The 19,257-nt window shown below is 36.1% G+C and overlaps 1 protein-coding gene across 4 annotated transcripts in view; it reads left to right on the forward strand.

The window, feature by feature from the left end:
• Positions 1 to 18,128, forward strand: part of PCGF5 (polycomb group ring finger 5) — a 61,853-nt gene extending 43,725 nt beyond the window's left edge. For 3 of the 4 annotated variants that reach the window (XM_005884038.2, XM_014531567.1, XM_014531566.1), the window contains 2 exons: positions 5,801 to 5,860; positions 12,481 to 18,128. In XM_005884038.2, the coding sequence (XP_005884100.1) occupies positions 5,801 to 5,860; positions 12,481 to 12,528 (108 nt within the window). In that variant the 3' untranslated portion in view covers positions 12,529 to 18,128. The remainder of the gene's footprint in view (positions 1 to 5,800; positions 5,861 to 12,480) is intronic. The other variant, XM_005884039.2, reaches the window with a different exon arrangement.
• The last annotated feature ends 1,129 nt before the right edge of the window (positions 18,129 to 19,257 follow it).

A 19,257-nucleotide genomic window follows, 5' to 3' on the forward strand; every position in this document is an offset into this window, starting at 1 on the left:
TGCCAGGTTAGATTATTGTGCCTTGGGTCCTAGGCAATATAAGAAGAAATGATTAAAAGGAGAAAAATTAAGAAAATAAAAAAAACTTAAAAGGAGAACTTTATATTTTGGACTGTATCTTTGATTAGGGTTAATTAGAAGGTTCAAGCACATCTTATCTGAGTTGTATGTAACAGTATTAGGGACATTTTAGGGACTAGGGATTATAAGGCTGATATATAACAGTAAAGAATATAGTAGTAATGCTAACAGAAATTCTCTTTATAATCTGATCACATGAATAAATATTACGATTGACTAGAAGGTTAGACTAAATGACCTCCATTTAGACCTTAAGATTTTATGGTGTTTAGGGTACAAAATGTCATGTTTTTAAACTCTGTGTAATTTTAACCTTTCTATAAGCTAGGTTTTATTATATTTTTAATATGTTTTTATTTCAGAGAGGAAGGGAGAGAGAGATAGAAACATCAATGATGAGAATCAATGATCGGCTGCCTCCTGCACACCCCCTACTGGGGATCAAGCCCGAGACCTGGAATTGAGCCCTGACCAGGAATCCAACTGTGACCTCTTGATTCATGGGTCGACATTCAACCACTGAGCCACACCTGCCAGGCTATTATATTTTCTCATGAAAATATAAATTAACTATAAAAACAATCACATAATAAATGTAACCTCACACAAAGGTAGATAATATAGAATCTAATATAATGAGGGTTGCCATTATAGTTTAAAAACATAACCTATAGTGAATGTCAACACCTGTGGAACTTCTGTGAAACAAACCTCAAAATATATTCTTTATGTGTCATTCAATGGGTAGGATATTTGGCTATTTTTAAGAAGAAATATGTCTTGATAAGCTTCTTAGTCACAATTTTTTTTTTCTATTTGAGTCTCACTTGGGTAAAGCCTTCCTTGTGAGGCTGAATTCTCATGACCAGGAAGGAAAATTACATTCTAGTACTAGTCACCAACTAGTTGTTGCTCTTGAATAACTCATTAAACCTTTCTGGGATTTTTAAAGAAAATAAAAATCTGATTATATTTGGTAAATTACTACTTGCCCTTATATGACATTTCCTAGTTTTTAAATGGTTGTGCATACATCACCCTCACTTAATGCTTCTGGTTCCAAGCACAGATTATAGAGACAGTCCATTCTCTCTTCCCCAGCTCTGTTGGGGCCTACATATGGTGATATTGCATATAATATGAATATCGTATTGATATAATTTTAGCTTCCTTTGATAATTCTTTGGACATTTCAATATGTGCTTGAAACCATCATGATGAATAGGTTTGCCTTAAGGTTGAAGAGATGTAAATAGTCATCCACCACAAGATCTCTGCTAGCACTCACTGTCCTTCATGAGATCCCTTCCCAAAGGTCACCCACACTGCCAGTTATTTCAAGGTCAAAGCATGAAAGCTAATTCATAAAAATTGTTATTAATAGACTCTAAGTTCAATCGGTCTTTGCTACAATTAGGTTTTTGACTACCATTTCTGAATAGTTCGAAGTTCTTAGTTATTTAAGGCATACTTTAATAAAAGGTGGTTCAAATAGTGGTTCAGTATCATGATTTTTCATTCACATAAAAACAAAACCAATAGAGAACGTCCCACATTTTATAATTAGTGCAACAGTAAATTATTAGCCTGTTTCATTTTTCAGTGTGATAAACCTGCTTTTGTTTGATCCCCTCCTTCAGCCTGTTTCTCCCTTAGTCTTCACAATCTCAGTAGTTCCCTTTTGGTCTCTCTGACCAAAATCCCTGAAGTCAGTCCTGGTTAGTTTCTTTCTCTTCTGTTCATCCTTAGCAAACTTTGTGACCTATGCAGTATACAACAAAGTCACAATCCCATTATGTCTTACCACCTCCACTGTACAACTCTGGTCCAGGCCCCTGGCCCCATCCTCCAGAACTTCTACCTAAGTCTCCTACCCCCCCCACCCCACCCCCATCTTTGTCCAGTAGAGCAGCTGGAACAATCCTCTTAAAACAAGTTAGAACATGTCACTTCTCTGCTTTGAGCTCTCCAGTAACATCCAGTAGCATGTAGACAAAAGCCAAAATCCTTCCAGGAACCTATAGATACAGACCCCACGTGATTGTCCTAGACATGTCTCTGATCTTACCTTCTCTCCCTCTCCCTCTGGCTCCCCCACACTCAGCCTCACTGGCCCGTTTCCTATAATGTACCAGGCTTGCTCCAGCTCCCCAGTGTTCACCTAACTTGTTCCCTTTACCCCTTCGCTCAAAGAATTTTGCTTCTCTACCTTCTCAGTGAGGCCTCTGACTCCGACACTCTAAATCCTTTTTTATGCCTTACTATTCTCCATAGTATCCCATCACTATCTGAAATCCTGTCTCTTGTTTATGGTTTCTTAAAATATATCCGAGGGCAGGGCTTGTCTCTGTTCACTGCTAGGTCTAAGCACCGGGAGCATTGCCTAATACAGATACACAACTCATATTTGTTTAAAGAGGAAACTGAATAAAAATTTTTCTTGTGTAAGGTTAATAGTTAAGTAAAATATACCCTAAAGATCATTCTATTTATTTGAATCTCAATTTCCCAATTGTTTTTTGTTAAATTTTAAATATTTTACTTGTTCCAATTAATTGTGAGTTATAATAGTAATTGATGAATTCTGACCTTTGAAATGAATGGACAAATTATCAATAAAACAATCATTTCTTCTTTTAAAAAAATATATTTTTATTGATTTCAGAGAGGAAGGGAGAGGGAGAGAGTGATAGAAACATCAATGATGAGAATCATTGATCGGATGCCTCCTGCACGCCCCCTACTGGTGACTGAACCCGCAACATGAACATGTGCCCTTGACTGGAATCAAACCTGGGACCCTTCAGTCTGCAGGCTGATGCTCTATCCACTGAGCCAAACCAGCTAGGGCTAAACAATCATTTCTTGATTAAATCCCTATTAGCCTTTTCCATCTCTACCTTCCATTGCCAGCCAGCAAGATGCCAGGATGTCTGAAAGCTTGCAGTACTTTACCTGCTGGCATTGCTAACTCACTCTGCCTTGGGCTGGGATCAGCTTATTTTCTAAACCAGTGATGGCGAACCTATGACACGCGTGTCAGAGGTGACACGCGAACTCATTTTTTTGGTTGATTTTTCTTTGTTAAATGGCATTTAAATATATAAAGTAAATATCAAAAATATAAGTCTTTGTTTTACTATGGTTGCAAAAATAAAAAAATTTCTATATGTGACATGGCACCAGAGTTAAGTTAGGGTTTTTCAAAATGCTGACACGCTGAGCTCAAAAGGTTCGCCATCACTGTTCTAAACTATTGTCTACCTTGTGGTTCCTTCACTTGCTTCTAGTACATTTTTATTGTTTTATATTTTTTTATACTTTTTTTAGTACATTTTTATATTAAACTTTTTAATCCACCTGGGATTTGTTTAATTACACACACATACCTACAACAAGGCTAAGACTCTTATTGACCTCTAGGACCTCTTTTTGTATTCTGGATACTAACCATTTGTTATATATGTTGAAGCTGTTTCTTCCCAGTTATGTCCTAGTTTCTAGTTTTGCCTCCGTTTTTTAAGCCTTAAAATTTGGGTAATGCTACCTATCTCAAAAATTTTAGTGAGAATGCGATAGTATAAAGTACTTAGCAGTGTGCCTAGCATACTACGTTAGTTATTTTATTAATAGCTCATGTTAGCTTTTATTATTATAAGTCTCTCCTCCTACACTTGGTCTCATCTGAGAGCTCACTGTTAATATCTCTTTCTGTTCAAGCCTTCGCGTTCATCATGAACTCATGTTCTTCCTGATCACCTCTTGGGAGGGTTTAGTGCCCACTCTCAGGACAGCCCGTCTTTCTCAGATGGTCCTGGTCAGTTTTATCTTCCAGAAGCCTCTGCTAGTCCATACCTAAAGTTACTACACCATGTTTACCTTGCTTTGCTTTATTTGAATTCTCAAGCAGTTTTAGAAAAAGCAAACATCTATCTGGACTAATACCAGAGAGATTAATGGAGGGAAATAGTCAGGGAAACTGCCTCTTTCCACTTCCTTTACTCTCATTAAATGCTATTTGGGACTTGTGTAGTTAGTCCAAATCTGATAGGTAGAGCTTAAAAACTCTTTTTTTTTTCTTTTTGTTAATCCTCACCGGAGGATATTTTTTAAAGAGAGTGGAAGGGAGGGGAGAGGCAGAGAGAAACATCTATGTGAGAGAAACACATTGATTGGTTGCCTCCCACATGAGCCCTGACCAGGGCCAGGGGTCAGATCAACCTGCAACTGAGGTACGTGCCCTTGACTGGATTCTAACCTGGGACCCTTCAGTCCTCAGGCTACTGAGCCAATCCGGCCAGGGTGAGCTTGAAGACTCTTGAGAAAGGGGAAGGTTGCCAAGGACAGCAGTGCTGGGCATATACAGTGATGGCGAACCTTTTGAGCTCAGCGTGTCAGCATTTTGAAAAACCCTAACTTAACTCTGGTGCCGTGTCACATATAGAAATTTTTTTATATTTGCAACCATAGTAAAACAAAGATTTATATTTTTGATTTACTTTATATTTTTAAATGCCATTTAACAAAGAAAAATCAACCAAAAAAAATGGTGCTGTGTCACATATAGAAATTTTTTGATATTTGCAACCATAGTAAAACAAAGATTTATATTTTTGATATTTATTTTATATATTTAAATTGCCATTTAAAAAGAAAAATCAACCAAAAAAATGAGTTCGCGTGTCACCTCTGACACGCGTATCATAGGTTCGCCATCACTGTCTTAGGACATGTTGATGAGCCCTAACAGAAATGCAAAGACTAACTTTTAGGGGGGAACTTGCTAAAGTCTTTGGGGAAATGGAAAATTTCTAAAATTTTATTTTAAAGGCTGTCAATATATTTGTTTTAATTATTGCTTACTTAAGTGTTCTTTCAAAGTATATATTTTTAAAAGCCGTTCTGGGATGTTAGATTTCTCCTGGCTAATTTATATCTTTCATTTTTATTTTTATTTTTTTTCCATTTTGAATAGGCATGCAATATTGAATTCACATATGCATAATGTTGAAAAATCATTATTAAATGATTCTTTTAAAATATGAATGATTAAACTGCTAAAGTGAGTTTACAAATGAATTTACTCAATAGTTTTAAAATATGTCCATTTATTGATTTACTCATAAAACATTCTTTGAGTGGCTGCTGTGGGCCTTAGCTATTAATATTGCAAATATAAATAAGATAGAGACACAAGGAGTTCACCATCCGATGTTATTAAAATATATATGGAGACTAAGAATCTAACCTGCTAACAATATAAGGAACCAAATTTAAAACAGAAAATGGATCCCTTACAGGTTGAGGCAAATTTCATGCCCCTGTCAGAGCTCTGATATCCTTAAATGTGATGCTTTCAAGAGGTAGTTGAGGAGGAGACCTAGGAGATTAATCGTAAGACGGGACAGATGGAGGGTTTTCCCAGGCATTAGTATTTGAAGAGGAGATGGAAAGGATGGGTAAAACATTTTGGTAAAATATTTGCAGAATATTAGCCAAACTCTTATTTAGATACTAAAATTACTTCAAGCTAAATTTTACCAGTCACTATTATTAAAATCAATTTTAAAAAACCAGCTACCCTAGTTTGGGAAGTGTTTACTTAAAATGAATCATGTTGACTCATGTTTGACGTTAAGTTATATTTTTTGAATAATCAGTTTTAAATATGTATCCAGTTGTGGATGCCTCTTATCTGATGAGTTCATCTCCTCCGCAGTTTCGGTGTCTGAACTGCTCAGCTTCGCAAGTCTGCCCTCAGGATGGCCCTTTGTATCAGGTAAGAGGCACTCACGACTGTACATATGACCCTGACGATATTGCCACCATGGGGACTGCTTTCATCCCAAACTCGAGTTCCTAAGACACGTAACTTGGTGAAACTAATACTTATTTAAGCTACAAAACTTCCTTTCAAATTGTGTCCCCAAAGTTTTCCATTATTTTAGTTCTCTTGAAATATCTATTTAATTTTACTAAACTAAAAATGAAATTATTAATGTTAAGGCCATTTTTTATGAGTTAGGGATTTTTAATAATTACCACTTTTAGCCCTTGAGAAATCTCTGCTCTATAGTGGATCTCTGCTCCACACTTAATACTTCTTTGTGTGTTACTTTTTTAAAATTACTCATTCACCCACAGTGAAAGGTAAAATGCCAGATGAGGTGAAGCAAATTAATGGCAGCAGCTAAATGTAATTGTGAGCTGGCTCACTAAGTGCTTTACTTGGGTTACCTCTTTTAATATAGAAATGATAGTGAACTAATTTAATAATGCACTGAGAAAACTTGAACATGGATCTGAGGAAAGTTTATCAATAAAAATACATTTTATAAATTTGGAAAACAGAAGGTATTAAGGGTGGTATAGTAAGAATTACTGTACAGAGATGATCTATGGATTAATTATAGCATTTCTTTAAAATCCCCAATGTTTGGAATATTACTTAGCCATAAAAATAGAACAAAATCTTAACATTTGCAGTAACATGGATGGACCTAGAGGGTATTTTGCTAAGTGAAATAAGTCAGTCAGAGAAAGACAAATATCATATGATTTCACTTATATGTGGAATCTAAAGAACAATGTAAACAAACAGAAATAGACTCATAGATACAGAGAACAAACTGATGGCTGCCAGAGGGGAGAGGGGTTGGGGGACTGAGCAAAAAAGGTGAAGGCATTAAGTACAAAATGGCAGTCACAAAATAGTCATGGGGAACATAGGCAATAATCCTATATACTAAAGGCCTAATATGCAAATCGAGCACCGGGCCTCTAGTATTGTAATAAGTATGTATGGTGCCAGGTGGGTACTGGAAATACCAGGGGAACACTTTGTTGGCACTGATGTCTGTTTCCTTAGAAATAAAGATGTTCCTAACCACTGATATCAAGTATTAGAGAACAGCAGGAGTAAGACCAAATTTTCAATAATCCACACATATTTTGTGTGTGTGGGTGTGTGTATAAAGTCCCTGAAATAGACAATTTTGTAGAAAATACAAGTGGACCAAAATTTACTTAGGAAGTAAGAAAATTTAAATCACTAAATCATGAAAGGCATAAAAATATTATTAAAGAACTACTTCCTCAAAGGATACCTAATTAGTTTTATGGTCATAAACTTAAATTTTCAAGGAATAGATCATTCCCGTTCTAAAAATTGTTTTAAATCATTGAAAAATACCAAATTCTTCCGAATTCACTTTACAAAAGTAACACAATCATGATAGCAAAAACTGACTCCCAATTAGAAAACTAGCAAATCTTATTTTTATATTGATTTTTTTTTAGAGCGAGAGAGAGGAAGGGGGAAGGAGAGAGAGAGACATCTATTTGTTGTTCCACTTATTTATGTATTCATTGTTGATTCTTATATGTGCCCTGACCATACGCCTTGGTGTATGGGGACGACACTCTAACCAACTGAGCTGGCTACCCAGCCAGGACTCAAATCTTATTTTGAATATAAATATAAAAATGATAAATAATATACTATATTATACTAAATATTGTACTAAAAGAATGAAAGCAAGACTAAATAGTACTTTTATCAATAATGCAAGAAATAAAAATCATCAGTAAATGCTGAAAAGGCATTTGACAAAATTCAGTGTTAAGTCCTACTTTTTCCTACCAGCTTCTGATTTTGAAAAGTTTCGAAACAAAAGTTGAAATAATAATACAAAGGAATATTCTTTACTTACACATAGATTTACCAAGTAACATTTTGCTACATTTTCTGCCCTCTCTCTCTCTCTCCTTATCAATCTTTATACATATACCTATTGTTTCTTTGTGAAACCATTTGAAACTAAATTTTAAGTATCATCACAATAGGCTACTAAATACTTCAGCATATAATATCTAAAATCAAAGACCTCATATAGAACCAAAATACCACTACACTCACAAAAAATTTGAATAATATACTAAATATTAGAGATGTTAATTCTCCCCATAATTAAATTATTATATTTAGAGAGGTTTTAAGCACACTTTTACCAATTTTTTGTTTAACTTTTCAAAATAAGTCATTCTAAAGTTCATCAGGAAATATAAACCAGTGTTTCTGATCAGTCACATTTTTAAATGAGCAACCTGGGGACATGTGCAATGCCACATACTGACATGTATTTTAAAGCTGGAATAACTAAAACAGAGGACTAACTTACACACAGACATATGAATAAAAAGAATAGCTTAGGAACAGACTGTAGTATGTATGAACCTATAAAGAGAGTATTTTAAATTATGGAGGAAAAAAGATTCATTTAACAAATATTGTTAAGCCCTTAACTGGGCATTCTTTTAGGTCCTGAGGATACAGAAGTAAAAATGAAAACAAAATTATTTCATGGAGCTTACACTCTAATGATGGTAACAGATGAAAAATAAAATTTATAATGTTAGAATAAAAATTAAAGTAAATAAATAGAATTAGATAAGCTTGCCAAGGAAAGCTTTCTTGGTGATGATATTTGATCAAAAAGAAGTGAGAGAAATAGCTATGTATATATCTGGGGTAGGGCACTCCAGGCCGAGGGAACACAGAGCAGAGATCTGGAGGAGGGGCGTATCTGGTTGTTTGGGGCTAATCAGTGAACTCAGAACACAGATATTGGGGGTGAGGTGTGATCTAGAAGGGTTTGTGCAGGATTCAGTCCATACTTCATATCTGAGTTTCTCATGGCTTAAAATAATAAATATTTAAAGGAGAAAATATAGTTGAATAATGAATCTCAGAGTGGGGATGGCCTTTCTCCTTGTATATGTGAAAGAAAAAAATACAAACTGAGGTGACTATTAATATTGTAAAATACATGACAAATATACCACAATTGAGGAAATATTAGTAATATGACACAAAGGTTTAATGTCCTTAACACATAAAGTCCTTAACACATATAAATCTATAAGACAAAGTTTAGTTTTCCATAGAATAATGAGCAAAAGCTATGATTAGGCAAGTCACAAAAGAAGGAAACTGCCCAATAAGCATACAAAAATGGTTTACTTCTTTAGAAGGCAAGAAAACAAATAAAATATTTTTATGCTTATTTAATTGCCAGATTAAAAGGAAGAAGGGGTAGTGCTCATTACTGGTGAGGCTATGGAAGAATGAGCTCCCATATTTCTTTTGGAAATGTAAAAATAGAACAACTTTCTTGGAGTCCACTCTCTTGTGTGACAACATTTAGCAAAAAGCTCTAAAAATGTGTGTGCTGTTTTAACCAGCAGTTCTACTTCTAGGACCAACCTGGGGGTGGCGGGGAGGAGGTGAGGTAGAGAGCAGGGACTAGACCAGTGATGGCGAACCTATGACACGCGTGTCAGAGGTGACACGTGAACTCATTTTTTTGGTTGATTTTCTTTGTTAAATGAATGGCATTTAAATATATAAAATAAATATCAAAAATATAAGTCTTTGTTTTACTATGGTTGCAAATATAAAAAAATTTCTATATGTGACACGGCACCAGAGTTAAGTTAGGGTTTTTCAAAATGCTGACACGCCGAGCTCAAAAGGTTCGCCATCACTGGACTAGACCATAGATCATTGGGTCAGCATTAATTTGTAATAGAAAAAAAAAAGAATAAAGTAAAACGTACAGCAAAAAGATACTTGTTGATAACTTACCGGTTCATTTCTGTAAAGGCATTATACACAGCCTTTACAAATGATCATGTTAAGTAAGTAGAGTAGAAACAAGTGTATGGAATTTTTTAATGGACAAAATTATTTACCGAACAATATGTGTAGTATGATTTCAGTTTTCAAAAACAAAGAAGTACGTAGACAAAGAGACTAGAAGAATATACACTGATATGATTATGGTGTTATCTTTGGATGGTAGTATTTAAATCAAATTTCTTTTGTTCATGGTGCTTTTCTATATTTTCCAAATCTACAGTAAAGCCAAGTTATTTTTATGATAAAGAAAAACGTGGTTTTTTTAAGAAAAAGAGTACATCGAAGTTAATTTTAGGATTTTCTAACATTATCACATTTAAAATACATAGTTTAGAAGTATCTGTTCTTTATTTTAGTACCTGATGAGACTGGGGACTAGCAACCCTGCGAAATGTGGGTTGATTCAGTAAAATCACTTAACAACATCGGGAGGAGTGAGTGATGTGCCATAATTCATTAGAGTAAGAAAGCAACTGAAACGCAAATAAAACTTAAAGTTCATCTTAATTTCCAGTATTGTAACACATTTCATTAAATTTATTAAGCTCCATATGTTTTCATAGATAAACAAACACAAATGGTTACTTAGAGGCAAAACCATTTTTGGCCAAAAACTGAGAAAGTCCCAACCACTTAAAACCAAGCCATTTTACTTCGCTCTCTACCTTCGTGCTACTAAAATCGGTGTTGGATTCTCCTGTGTATTATGAATGGATCTAGAACAAATGACTTAATTATTTGCAGAGTGTGTGCAGAGTCAGCATCAGGAGTGGAAGCAGAGGTGGGAGGCGTATTGGGATGAAGGGCAGGCAGGAGGCTGGGGGCTGGTAGAATGGGAAGCAGTAAAGTCAGAGTTGGATGTCTAGGTAGCAGTCTCCAAATCTGGCTGAGCTTCAACAACACAGAGAGTTTTATAAAACACAGATTTCTGTCTCCACTCCCAGACACTCTGATTCAGAGGGAACAAAATAAATTTTAAAATAAAAACAACAAAATTCAGACCAAAAATGATTTTGACCGTGGAAACCCTGAGACTGACTTTTACTCCAGCCCCTAGAAAACTGGTAGTGGTGCCACCTTATTCAGCTGGGAGGAGCAAGACCTAGGAATTCCCGTTCCCACTCTCAATCCCTTCCTGGCTGAATGGTAGAAGGGAATCCCACACTGGGTTTTCTCAGTATGTAGCACAGCTATGATGAATATTGAGACCTTTGTCAGGTCATTGTCAGGATTACAGACTGTCAGTGTATCCCTTTGATTCACACAAAGAAGACAGTTCTCTGTACTGGATTTTTGCATTCACCCACACTAAGATGAAGGGGAAACAGTCAAGGGCCATTTCAGCCCTTTCTGGGTTTCATAAAAGCTCCTCAAAATTTCATTTTAAAAGGGAGAATCTGCAGCTTTAAGAAAAGGAAAACCATTGGTTCTCCAGACCCTTTCTGACTTGGGTTCTATACATGTGGTAAAACAGAGGGTAAATGCAGATGGAAAAGTAGCACCGTGCCACATACCATTTGTCTACCAGAAGCCGTTTCCTCTCTAGTACCATGTGCTGGTGTGTGGCACTTTTTCTACATAGAGTGACATGAAGGACAACCTGAACCATTCGATTACATAAGAATCAAATCGAAGTATTTAATAGGACCAACTGATTATTGAAAGGAGGCAGTAACCTAAATGTTTCATGTAACAAATCAGCTACTTTAGTTTTTTTAAAAAGCTGAAAAGAAAGAGTGTCGAACTGACTAAAAAAATGTAATTTATGAAAACTCTCCCACTTTCATAGATTCATGGCAGGAGGTGTCTGTTCATTTGTGACTCAGTAGGTTCTCACAGAGTCCAGCTCTGTTGGAACCCAGACTGCGGACTTGGCTTGTTCAGCCCCACAGGTGCACACCTTTAAGGAGGCATCACAGCTTTCAGTGGCCACAGGCCCTGCCTCCCCCTAAGTGTCACATCAGTACTAGGCACATGCAACCAGTGCAAGGACTATAGGACTTTAAACTTGACCTTTGTCATATATTATGGAAAACTTTACTGATTCTAGAAAAATTATGGCAATTTAAAAATATAGAGTTTTTATAGATAGAAACAACAGAATGGTGGTTACCAAAGGGGAAGTGAAGTAGGGGTGGGCAAATTGGATAAAGAGAGTCAAATATATGGTAACGGAAGGAAACTAGATTTTGGGTGGTGAGCAAGCAATAGAGTATACAGGTAGCAAATTATACCATTGTACACCTGAAATTTATATAATATTAACCATTGTTACCTCAATAAGTTAAAAATATATAGAACAACATAAACTGATGAACAAAAATAGATCTAGAGACAGAGAAGCATCGAACCGACTGTCAAACCTCAGAGGGAAGGTGGGGGGGCGGTAAGAGATCAACCAAAGGACTTGTATGCATGCATATGAGCATCACCAATGGACACAGACACTAGGGGGGTGAGGGCATGTGCTGGGGGGTGGGAGTGGCCAAGAAGAAGTCAATGGGGGAAATGGAGACATATGTAATACTTTAATCAATAAAGAATTTTAAAAAATAAAAAATATATAGTTTTAATGTCACATTATAATCACTAGTATCAGCAAATATTGGAAATTATAACTCCTTATTCTTAAAATCTTTTGTATATGATCTATATTGTTTTCATATAAAAGTCTTCCTCTCATCTGTTTTTATTTGTAGTCATATCCCATGGTATTGCAGTATCGACCAAGAATTGACTTCGGTTAGACCAAGGGGCCTGGACCCCACTGAGATGAATCCTGCACTATTTGTTTACTCATGGACAGATTGCACAGCAAGAGGTTTGTGGACTAAAGGGACACAACCAGATTTTCAGCATGCAAATAAGGCCATTGTCTGTCTCTAAATTGTCAGTTGCATTTATGTTGTTTCTATTAAGAGCAAACCAAGTGCCATTCTGCTACTGAACCACCTGTGTAAGTTATTTGTGCTGTCTCACAGTGTACAGTCACACTGAGGTCAGCTGGGTGTCATCCCTGTTGCAGCCTTTGGAATACTTTGCTGCTTGTCCCAAGACTGTTCTAATGTTCAATTACACTAGTAATATGGCTCAATCTTTGTGGTGTTACAGTTTTCACATACTTTCTCTTTTATTAATTCTTGTTCAGATAGAGTATTGTACAAGAAACTGGTAATTATTATATCTGGAAATGATTTTATGTGGCAAATATGTTCAGAAAAATGGTTTTTGAGCCACTTTCCTATTCTCAGTAAGCTTTCTCTGTGCAACATTGTTCATCTTTTGGGAAGAATTCCAATTATTCTTTAACATTAGAGCACATTGTAATTGTAGGCATTTTAAGTCATCTGTCAGTGTAGTCTACCAACTGCATAAGGAGGGCCTGTTAGCCCTCCAGGTTGAAAATGTGTGCGATTCTGGGAGAACTGAAGCTGGATTCACAACCATTCAAAATGTTGGCAGCTGATCACATTTACTTCTAACAAAATGACTGTGTAAGTAAGGTTCCTCTTCTCTCATAATGCCTTACGACAAGCGGGTACTGCTGTGAACCGTCTTTGTGTAGCCCATTTTATGGATGCATCACTGTATTGTTGCTCTCATTTAATGAGTACATTGTTTCTCTTTTTAAGTTGGCCTTAGGTATGTGTTGCTGTGGCATGCAGAGGGTTATGATGATTTTAAATATTAGGATCTTTAGAGCAGATAACATTAGCTATTTTATGGATTTCAAAAGTCTCAAAACAGTTGTAGATTAAAACTGTTACCTATCACATTTCCAAACCATTTGCATAAAATAGAATAAATGCAGTGTAGTAGATAAATATGCTAACCACAATTAGTGGTCTGAGGATATTTCACTTTAGATCCTGTAGCAATCAGGGGGGTGGGATTACTGTTCATACATAAGTTTATTACGGTCAGAGCTATGGGAATGGCCTTGATTTTGCAGTTTTGTTAAGTCTTCCATTCATTTTGAGATTAGTCTGCAAGTCAAAGAAAGTCTTGTTACCTTAAATTATATGAAGAACTTCATTTAAATGTTTTAAAATGTATATTTGTTTTCCAAAAAATTCATTGGAAATTGTTTTATTAATTGCTTCAGAACAAGTTAACCTCTGAAACTTAGGAAAAAACTTTGAAAGTTAGGAATATTTATTTTAGAAACCTGACGTGAGCACAATCTGTGTGTTACACACACAGTTTTTATACTGTATACATGGTAGATGTGCTACATTTTCCAGTAAATTGTATCACAAATTAATGCCTTCTGAATAACAAAATGCTTCTTAGAAATAAAACATTGTAGAACTCTAAGAAACACATACAAAATACAACTAAGTCTTGATGCATTTCACAATATAAAAGGCTGAAATAGCATAATTCTTTTTTCATATATCTTTGTTTCAAGTCAAATAGCCTATATTAAAGCTTTCTGTTGCTTTTGTTCTGACTTGTGAAAAAGGTTATGGCAGTAATTTCATTTGTTAGATTGTGTTTGTGCTTGGAAGGGCTCACAAGCAGAATTTAAAAGGCAGATTTTTTTGTTAAAAATCTATAAAAATGGTTGGAATAGACCATTACCATTATACTCAACCAAAAAACTGAATTTATTCTTTAGCAACAGAAATTATTTTATGCCCTAAAATCTAACTTCCTGGCATCCCTAAAAAGTTTTAAAATTTATTATAAATTTGTTAAATCTAGGTCAGTAATTAAAATAATGTTTTACATATGGGAATTTATTTTAATTGACTTAATGCAAAATGCATTGAGAGTGCATTTTAAAAACCACAAATGAGACCTGGTTGTTTTGGGGGCACCAGCCAAAACCTACAACCTTAAGTGAGTTTTATGGATACAATCTCTTTACATTTGTCCTGTTGCTTCATCATATGTAATTTCACTATTTTCCAAGGAAATATATAGGAAGCAATTATGAAATTTAGAATAGTTTTTGTGTATTTTTACTGAAATGCAATGGAATATGTGCCAAAACGTGTGGAAAATTTATATAAAGAAGGACATCAGTTGTCGTTGGGGCAAGGTACACATTTTGTGATGGTCTTGAGTAATGCTGTATTACTACAGAACCACAGACTTCTTCAGCCAAACTCTTTTGATATATTCAACTATGATTTTCTAAGTATGGGACTACTTTCATATCTAGTAATACACTAAATCCCAATTAATTATTCCCTAAGTTAGGTTGTGAAATTTGCAAGAAACCAGAAATAGAAAAAATATGCAGATAACTTTTGTGGTTAGTTTTATAAACTTAGGGTAGTAGTAAAACAAACTCTTTATATAAATAACCTATAGGAATAACCATTTGAATCTGCAAAACTGGGAAAATAAATAAAACTAACATTTTCTTTGGTCTATTGTTTCTTAAGCAACAACCTGAAAGAACTTTACTTCCATAAAAGGTTTTGTCATCTGTTTTCTCTGCTTTAGATATCACGTTAGTAAAAGGGTCAAGGAACCTGGGATTTGAAGGTCCATAGTTTACACATATCACTCTGAGGTAATCACATCCATTAACAGAAAAATCAGAATATGGCCTTTTCTCTAGATTGACAAAATACTTTCAGGAAGTACAAAAAAAAGAAACTAAAAGGCTTATTAGCTCATTCAATCTGGGGTACAGCTTACCTTGGGTGATGTCTTTTCACTACTTTTAGAAAGATGTGTTATTTCTTTATTCATTGAAAACTTGTCCCATACTAATTTGCCACATTTTATAAATGTAATGAGTTTGCTCAACTATGTTATATACTCAAATGTAATCTAAATTTAAATGATTCTTTAAGAGGAAAAAAGGTATGTTATATAATACTATGAATTGTTTAGCTTTATTGAAATATTTAAGAGAAAGTGCCTCATTGCTACCGTGCGTTTTAGATTTACTGCATACAGTTTGAGTTATCTGTACTTGTCTCTTATTATTTCATATCTAAATAGACACTTGTAAGTTAGAGTGATCACTTTTTAAAAGATTTTCATAAGAAAATACCTATCACCAAAGACATTTTACTGCTAATGAACACCATGTGGGAGAGACAGTTGTAACAGTTTGGAGTTTGGAAATTTTTAGATTGCAATTTAATTTTATGAGGCAATAACATTGAGTAATTGCTAAAATATCACCAAAGAAAGACTTTAAATTGAAATTTCATGGTGAGATTAATCAAATGCAGGTTTTTTTCTTATAATTAGCAGCGCATACTTTCTTTCAAATATGCTTGTTTTTCCCGGACCATTTGACAGGTCGTAGGAAATCCTCAAAGGTGAGAAAGAGATAAACACAACAAATAGCCTTCCTCTGGATGAAAAGTGGGAGAAAGACATACTTTCAAAGGAACATTGAAATGGAGATTTTAACTTCTAATTTGAGAAGCTTTTTCTTCCATGGAGGAAATAGAAACAAAAAATTACATTTATTTGGTTCCTGAGTTCTTAGTAATATGATAAATTTTATTAAAGACTGACTTGGGTAAAGTGTTGACATGCTTACTTGTATAGAAAATAGTACTTTCAATTGGACTCACATACATAAATGCTTTTTCCATATTCAAAAGCAAAATTTTCATAAAGACCTGTTTCACCTCCCTGTCCTGTTTCTCAGTGATTGCTCTATTGTTATTAGAATTCAGCCACACAGCCAAATTAGCAAAATGGGTCTCAGATCTAGATCATACATACATCAAATTAAGCACTTTTCTTACACCATTTTCCTTGGGAGCTCAGGCTGTGGGCCGCCTCAAAGGTAAAGCTCGCATCCTGAAGTCTCTCTGATAGGCTGTACATAAGCCTTTGTTACATACTGTGGTTTATCATAAGGAATTTCCCACAGGCTAAGCTTGATACTCAAGATGTTGGTTGTAGGAGAATTGCAAAAATGAATGTGTTTGCCATAACTTTAAATACCTGGATTAGAACCACAAAAAACGTGAAACGGTATTATAAATGACACACACACAGTAAGGAACATAGCATGTCTGCCAGATCTGACATATGACAGGTTGAAAAATATTAAATATACTAGAGACTCTGAAACCCTTGGAAAGCACAAAATAACCAACCAATGCTGGACTGACTTGATGGACCTAGTTCAGCTGTGTTTTGATGGAAAAACATGAGATTGAAAGTTCGTTAAAATGTACTTAAATATGCATTACAAGGTTTTCACCTTTTTTTCCCTACAACAATGGCATTTTCCCAATAATTTAAAAGTGATTCTCTTCCCAGTGTAATGTAGTCACATATAGTGTGTTTACTTCTTAGTCTTTTACTTTGCTTTCAAACACTTAAAATGCTTGAGCACTTCCTTTTCAGAAAGTTATGAAATTAAACTTAAAAATAATTTTAAATGCTCATTAAAATGTGTCTGTGTACCTCTTATGCCCCTTTCCTGGGAGCCAGCACTGAGACATTGTTCAGCAATGCTTTTTAATGTTCTTTACCTTTAAACCTAGAATCAAGTGCAACTGATGTCTGTTAAATGCTGGGTCTAGTTTTATTCCATCTTCCAGAGCTTCATGGAATAAGAAACTAATGTAGTACAAATGAAGATTATATGTTTCTGGGCAACAGTAGAGTTAGTAAACAGATTATTTATCCACAGACGCATGTCAGTCCACTGGAGCAGGGGGTTCGGCACATTGAAAATGTAATGCGATCAGCCTCTATTGTCTGGGGTCAGTTTTCTTTTGCTGTGTTCCTTAGGATGGGGTGGGGGCCTAAGTGTCCTTATGAAGCTGTGGTCCACGACACGCGCCCGTGAGGGAGCCGGGTCCTGCTGCGCCCTCGCGTCGGGCAGCACCAGCGAGCACCAGTGTTGTAGAGTAGCCCTCACGTTAAACAAAACCATTGTAGAGTACAGTGTACAGTTGTGTTGCTGATTTTCCTTTGAAATATAAAATATTTTAAGCTTTTTTTTGTCGAAAGTGGTAACATCTTAATACGAATAAAAAACCTTTTTGTGGTTGTAAGATTTAGCTTATGAATCATTCAAATTGAAGTGAAAGATTACCAGGTCATTGTTAATGACTTAGTCTATTAAGAATATATGTATTTTTGTAAAGGAAACGCACTTGTAGATATTTAATCAGTACAAGATATATGTCTGTTTTGCAGAAATAAAATGCTGCTTAGAGATTCTCTTTAAATATTTTTTATTTTTGTGCTCAAATGTATTTTCTGTTGATCTATGGAATGTTCTGTACAAAGCTGTATGGTCGTACTGTTGGGCTAGATACTTCTGTTTTTTAAAATCTGGACTTAGCCAAGTATACTTGACCATGTTAAAAATAGTATCTTTGTTATTAAAATTTTGATTGCATAACTTGTTGTCTGTCATCCTTAATAGTAGTTGTAGATTAGAATCTCCATTTAAAAGTATTAGGTACGACTATAGCAAATTTTGTTGAAATTTGTTGAGTATTTGAGATCATAAACATTTTCTAGAGTTTGAGCTGTTTAAGATGGCAGACTGCCCCTCAAGTAATACTTGGAGTGTGCACACATGTACAATTTCTTCCTTTGTTAGGTAATCAAATCTAAGTAACCTCTTAGATGTAACTGGTATCATAGAAAGGCCCCAGAAGGCTGCTCTCCGCAGCCAGTTAGGTGACAGCACCTCCTGCACACTGGCCTTGGGAATCCCGCGTCGGCTCCAGTAGGGCCTTCCACCCAGGAGGGCTGCGGGGTTCACAGCCCTGCCTGCCCCTCGTTACTTTGGTGCCTGGAGCTTTGTCTTATGTTAGTGATGCCAGGAGGTGGCTGGACCCCCAGGCTACAGCGAGGTGGAGAGGCGCATCCTCTCAGCAAGACTTGCCTCTCCATGTCGGTGAGCTTTACCCTCTTCAAGGCTATTGCAAATGGGGAAGGACTCAAAAACGTGACATCACTTTCATAACATGGCATTGGCCAGAGCTCGCTCCATGACACATTCTTCTTTTCCTTTACAGTCTTTTAAGAAACTTTTTGAAATGTTCAGCCAATTAAAGAGGAATTAGGGGAGAGGAATATGCCCTATAATGGGCGGGGGGGGGGGGGGGGGGCGGAATTCCTGGTCTCTGGCCTGGGAGAATACAGAAGGGGCTGCTCCTTGGCTAAAGTCACAGACCCCAGTCACTCAAGCAGATGTCTGGCACACAGACAGCTGCACCTCTCCCTCACCTCTGTTCCAGTGGAGAGTTTGGGGAGATCCTGGCTCCCTGGGGATCTTGGCAAGTCAGTCTTCATGCCGGGTTCAGGTGGGTTCCAGAGGGTCCAGGTAACCTGGGCACCTGTGCGAAAGGCCAGGCTTCTGCTGCCCGCCCCTTGCCCCCCACCAGGTCCATGAAACGACTCCAGCTCACAGGCAGCAGGCTCTCCAGGGAAAGTCCCATCCTCTGGGGCTAGGCTGCAAGGCCCCTGATGAGAACAGATGGCCGGGTGACTGCATATTCTAACATATTCAGGAACGTGCC

This window comes from Myotis brandtii, unplaced genomic scaffold (genome assembly GCF_000412655.1).
Source record: "Myotis brandtii unplaced genomic scaffold, ASM41265v1 scaffold810, whole genome shotgun sequence".
In the NCBI taxonomy this organism is placed as follows: domain Eukaryota; kingdom Metazoa; phylum Chordata; class Mammalia; order Chiroptera; family Vespertilionidae; genus Myotis; species Myotis brandtii.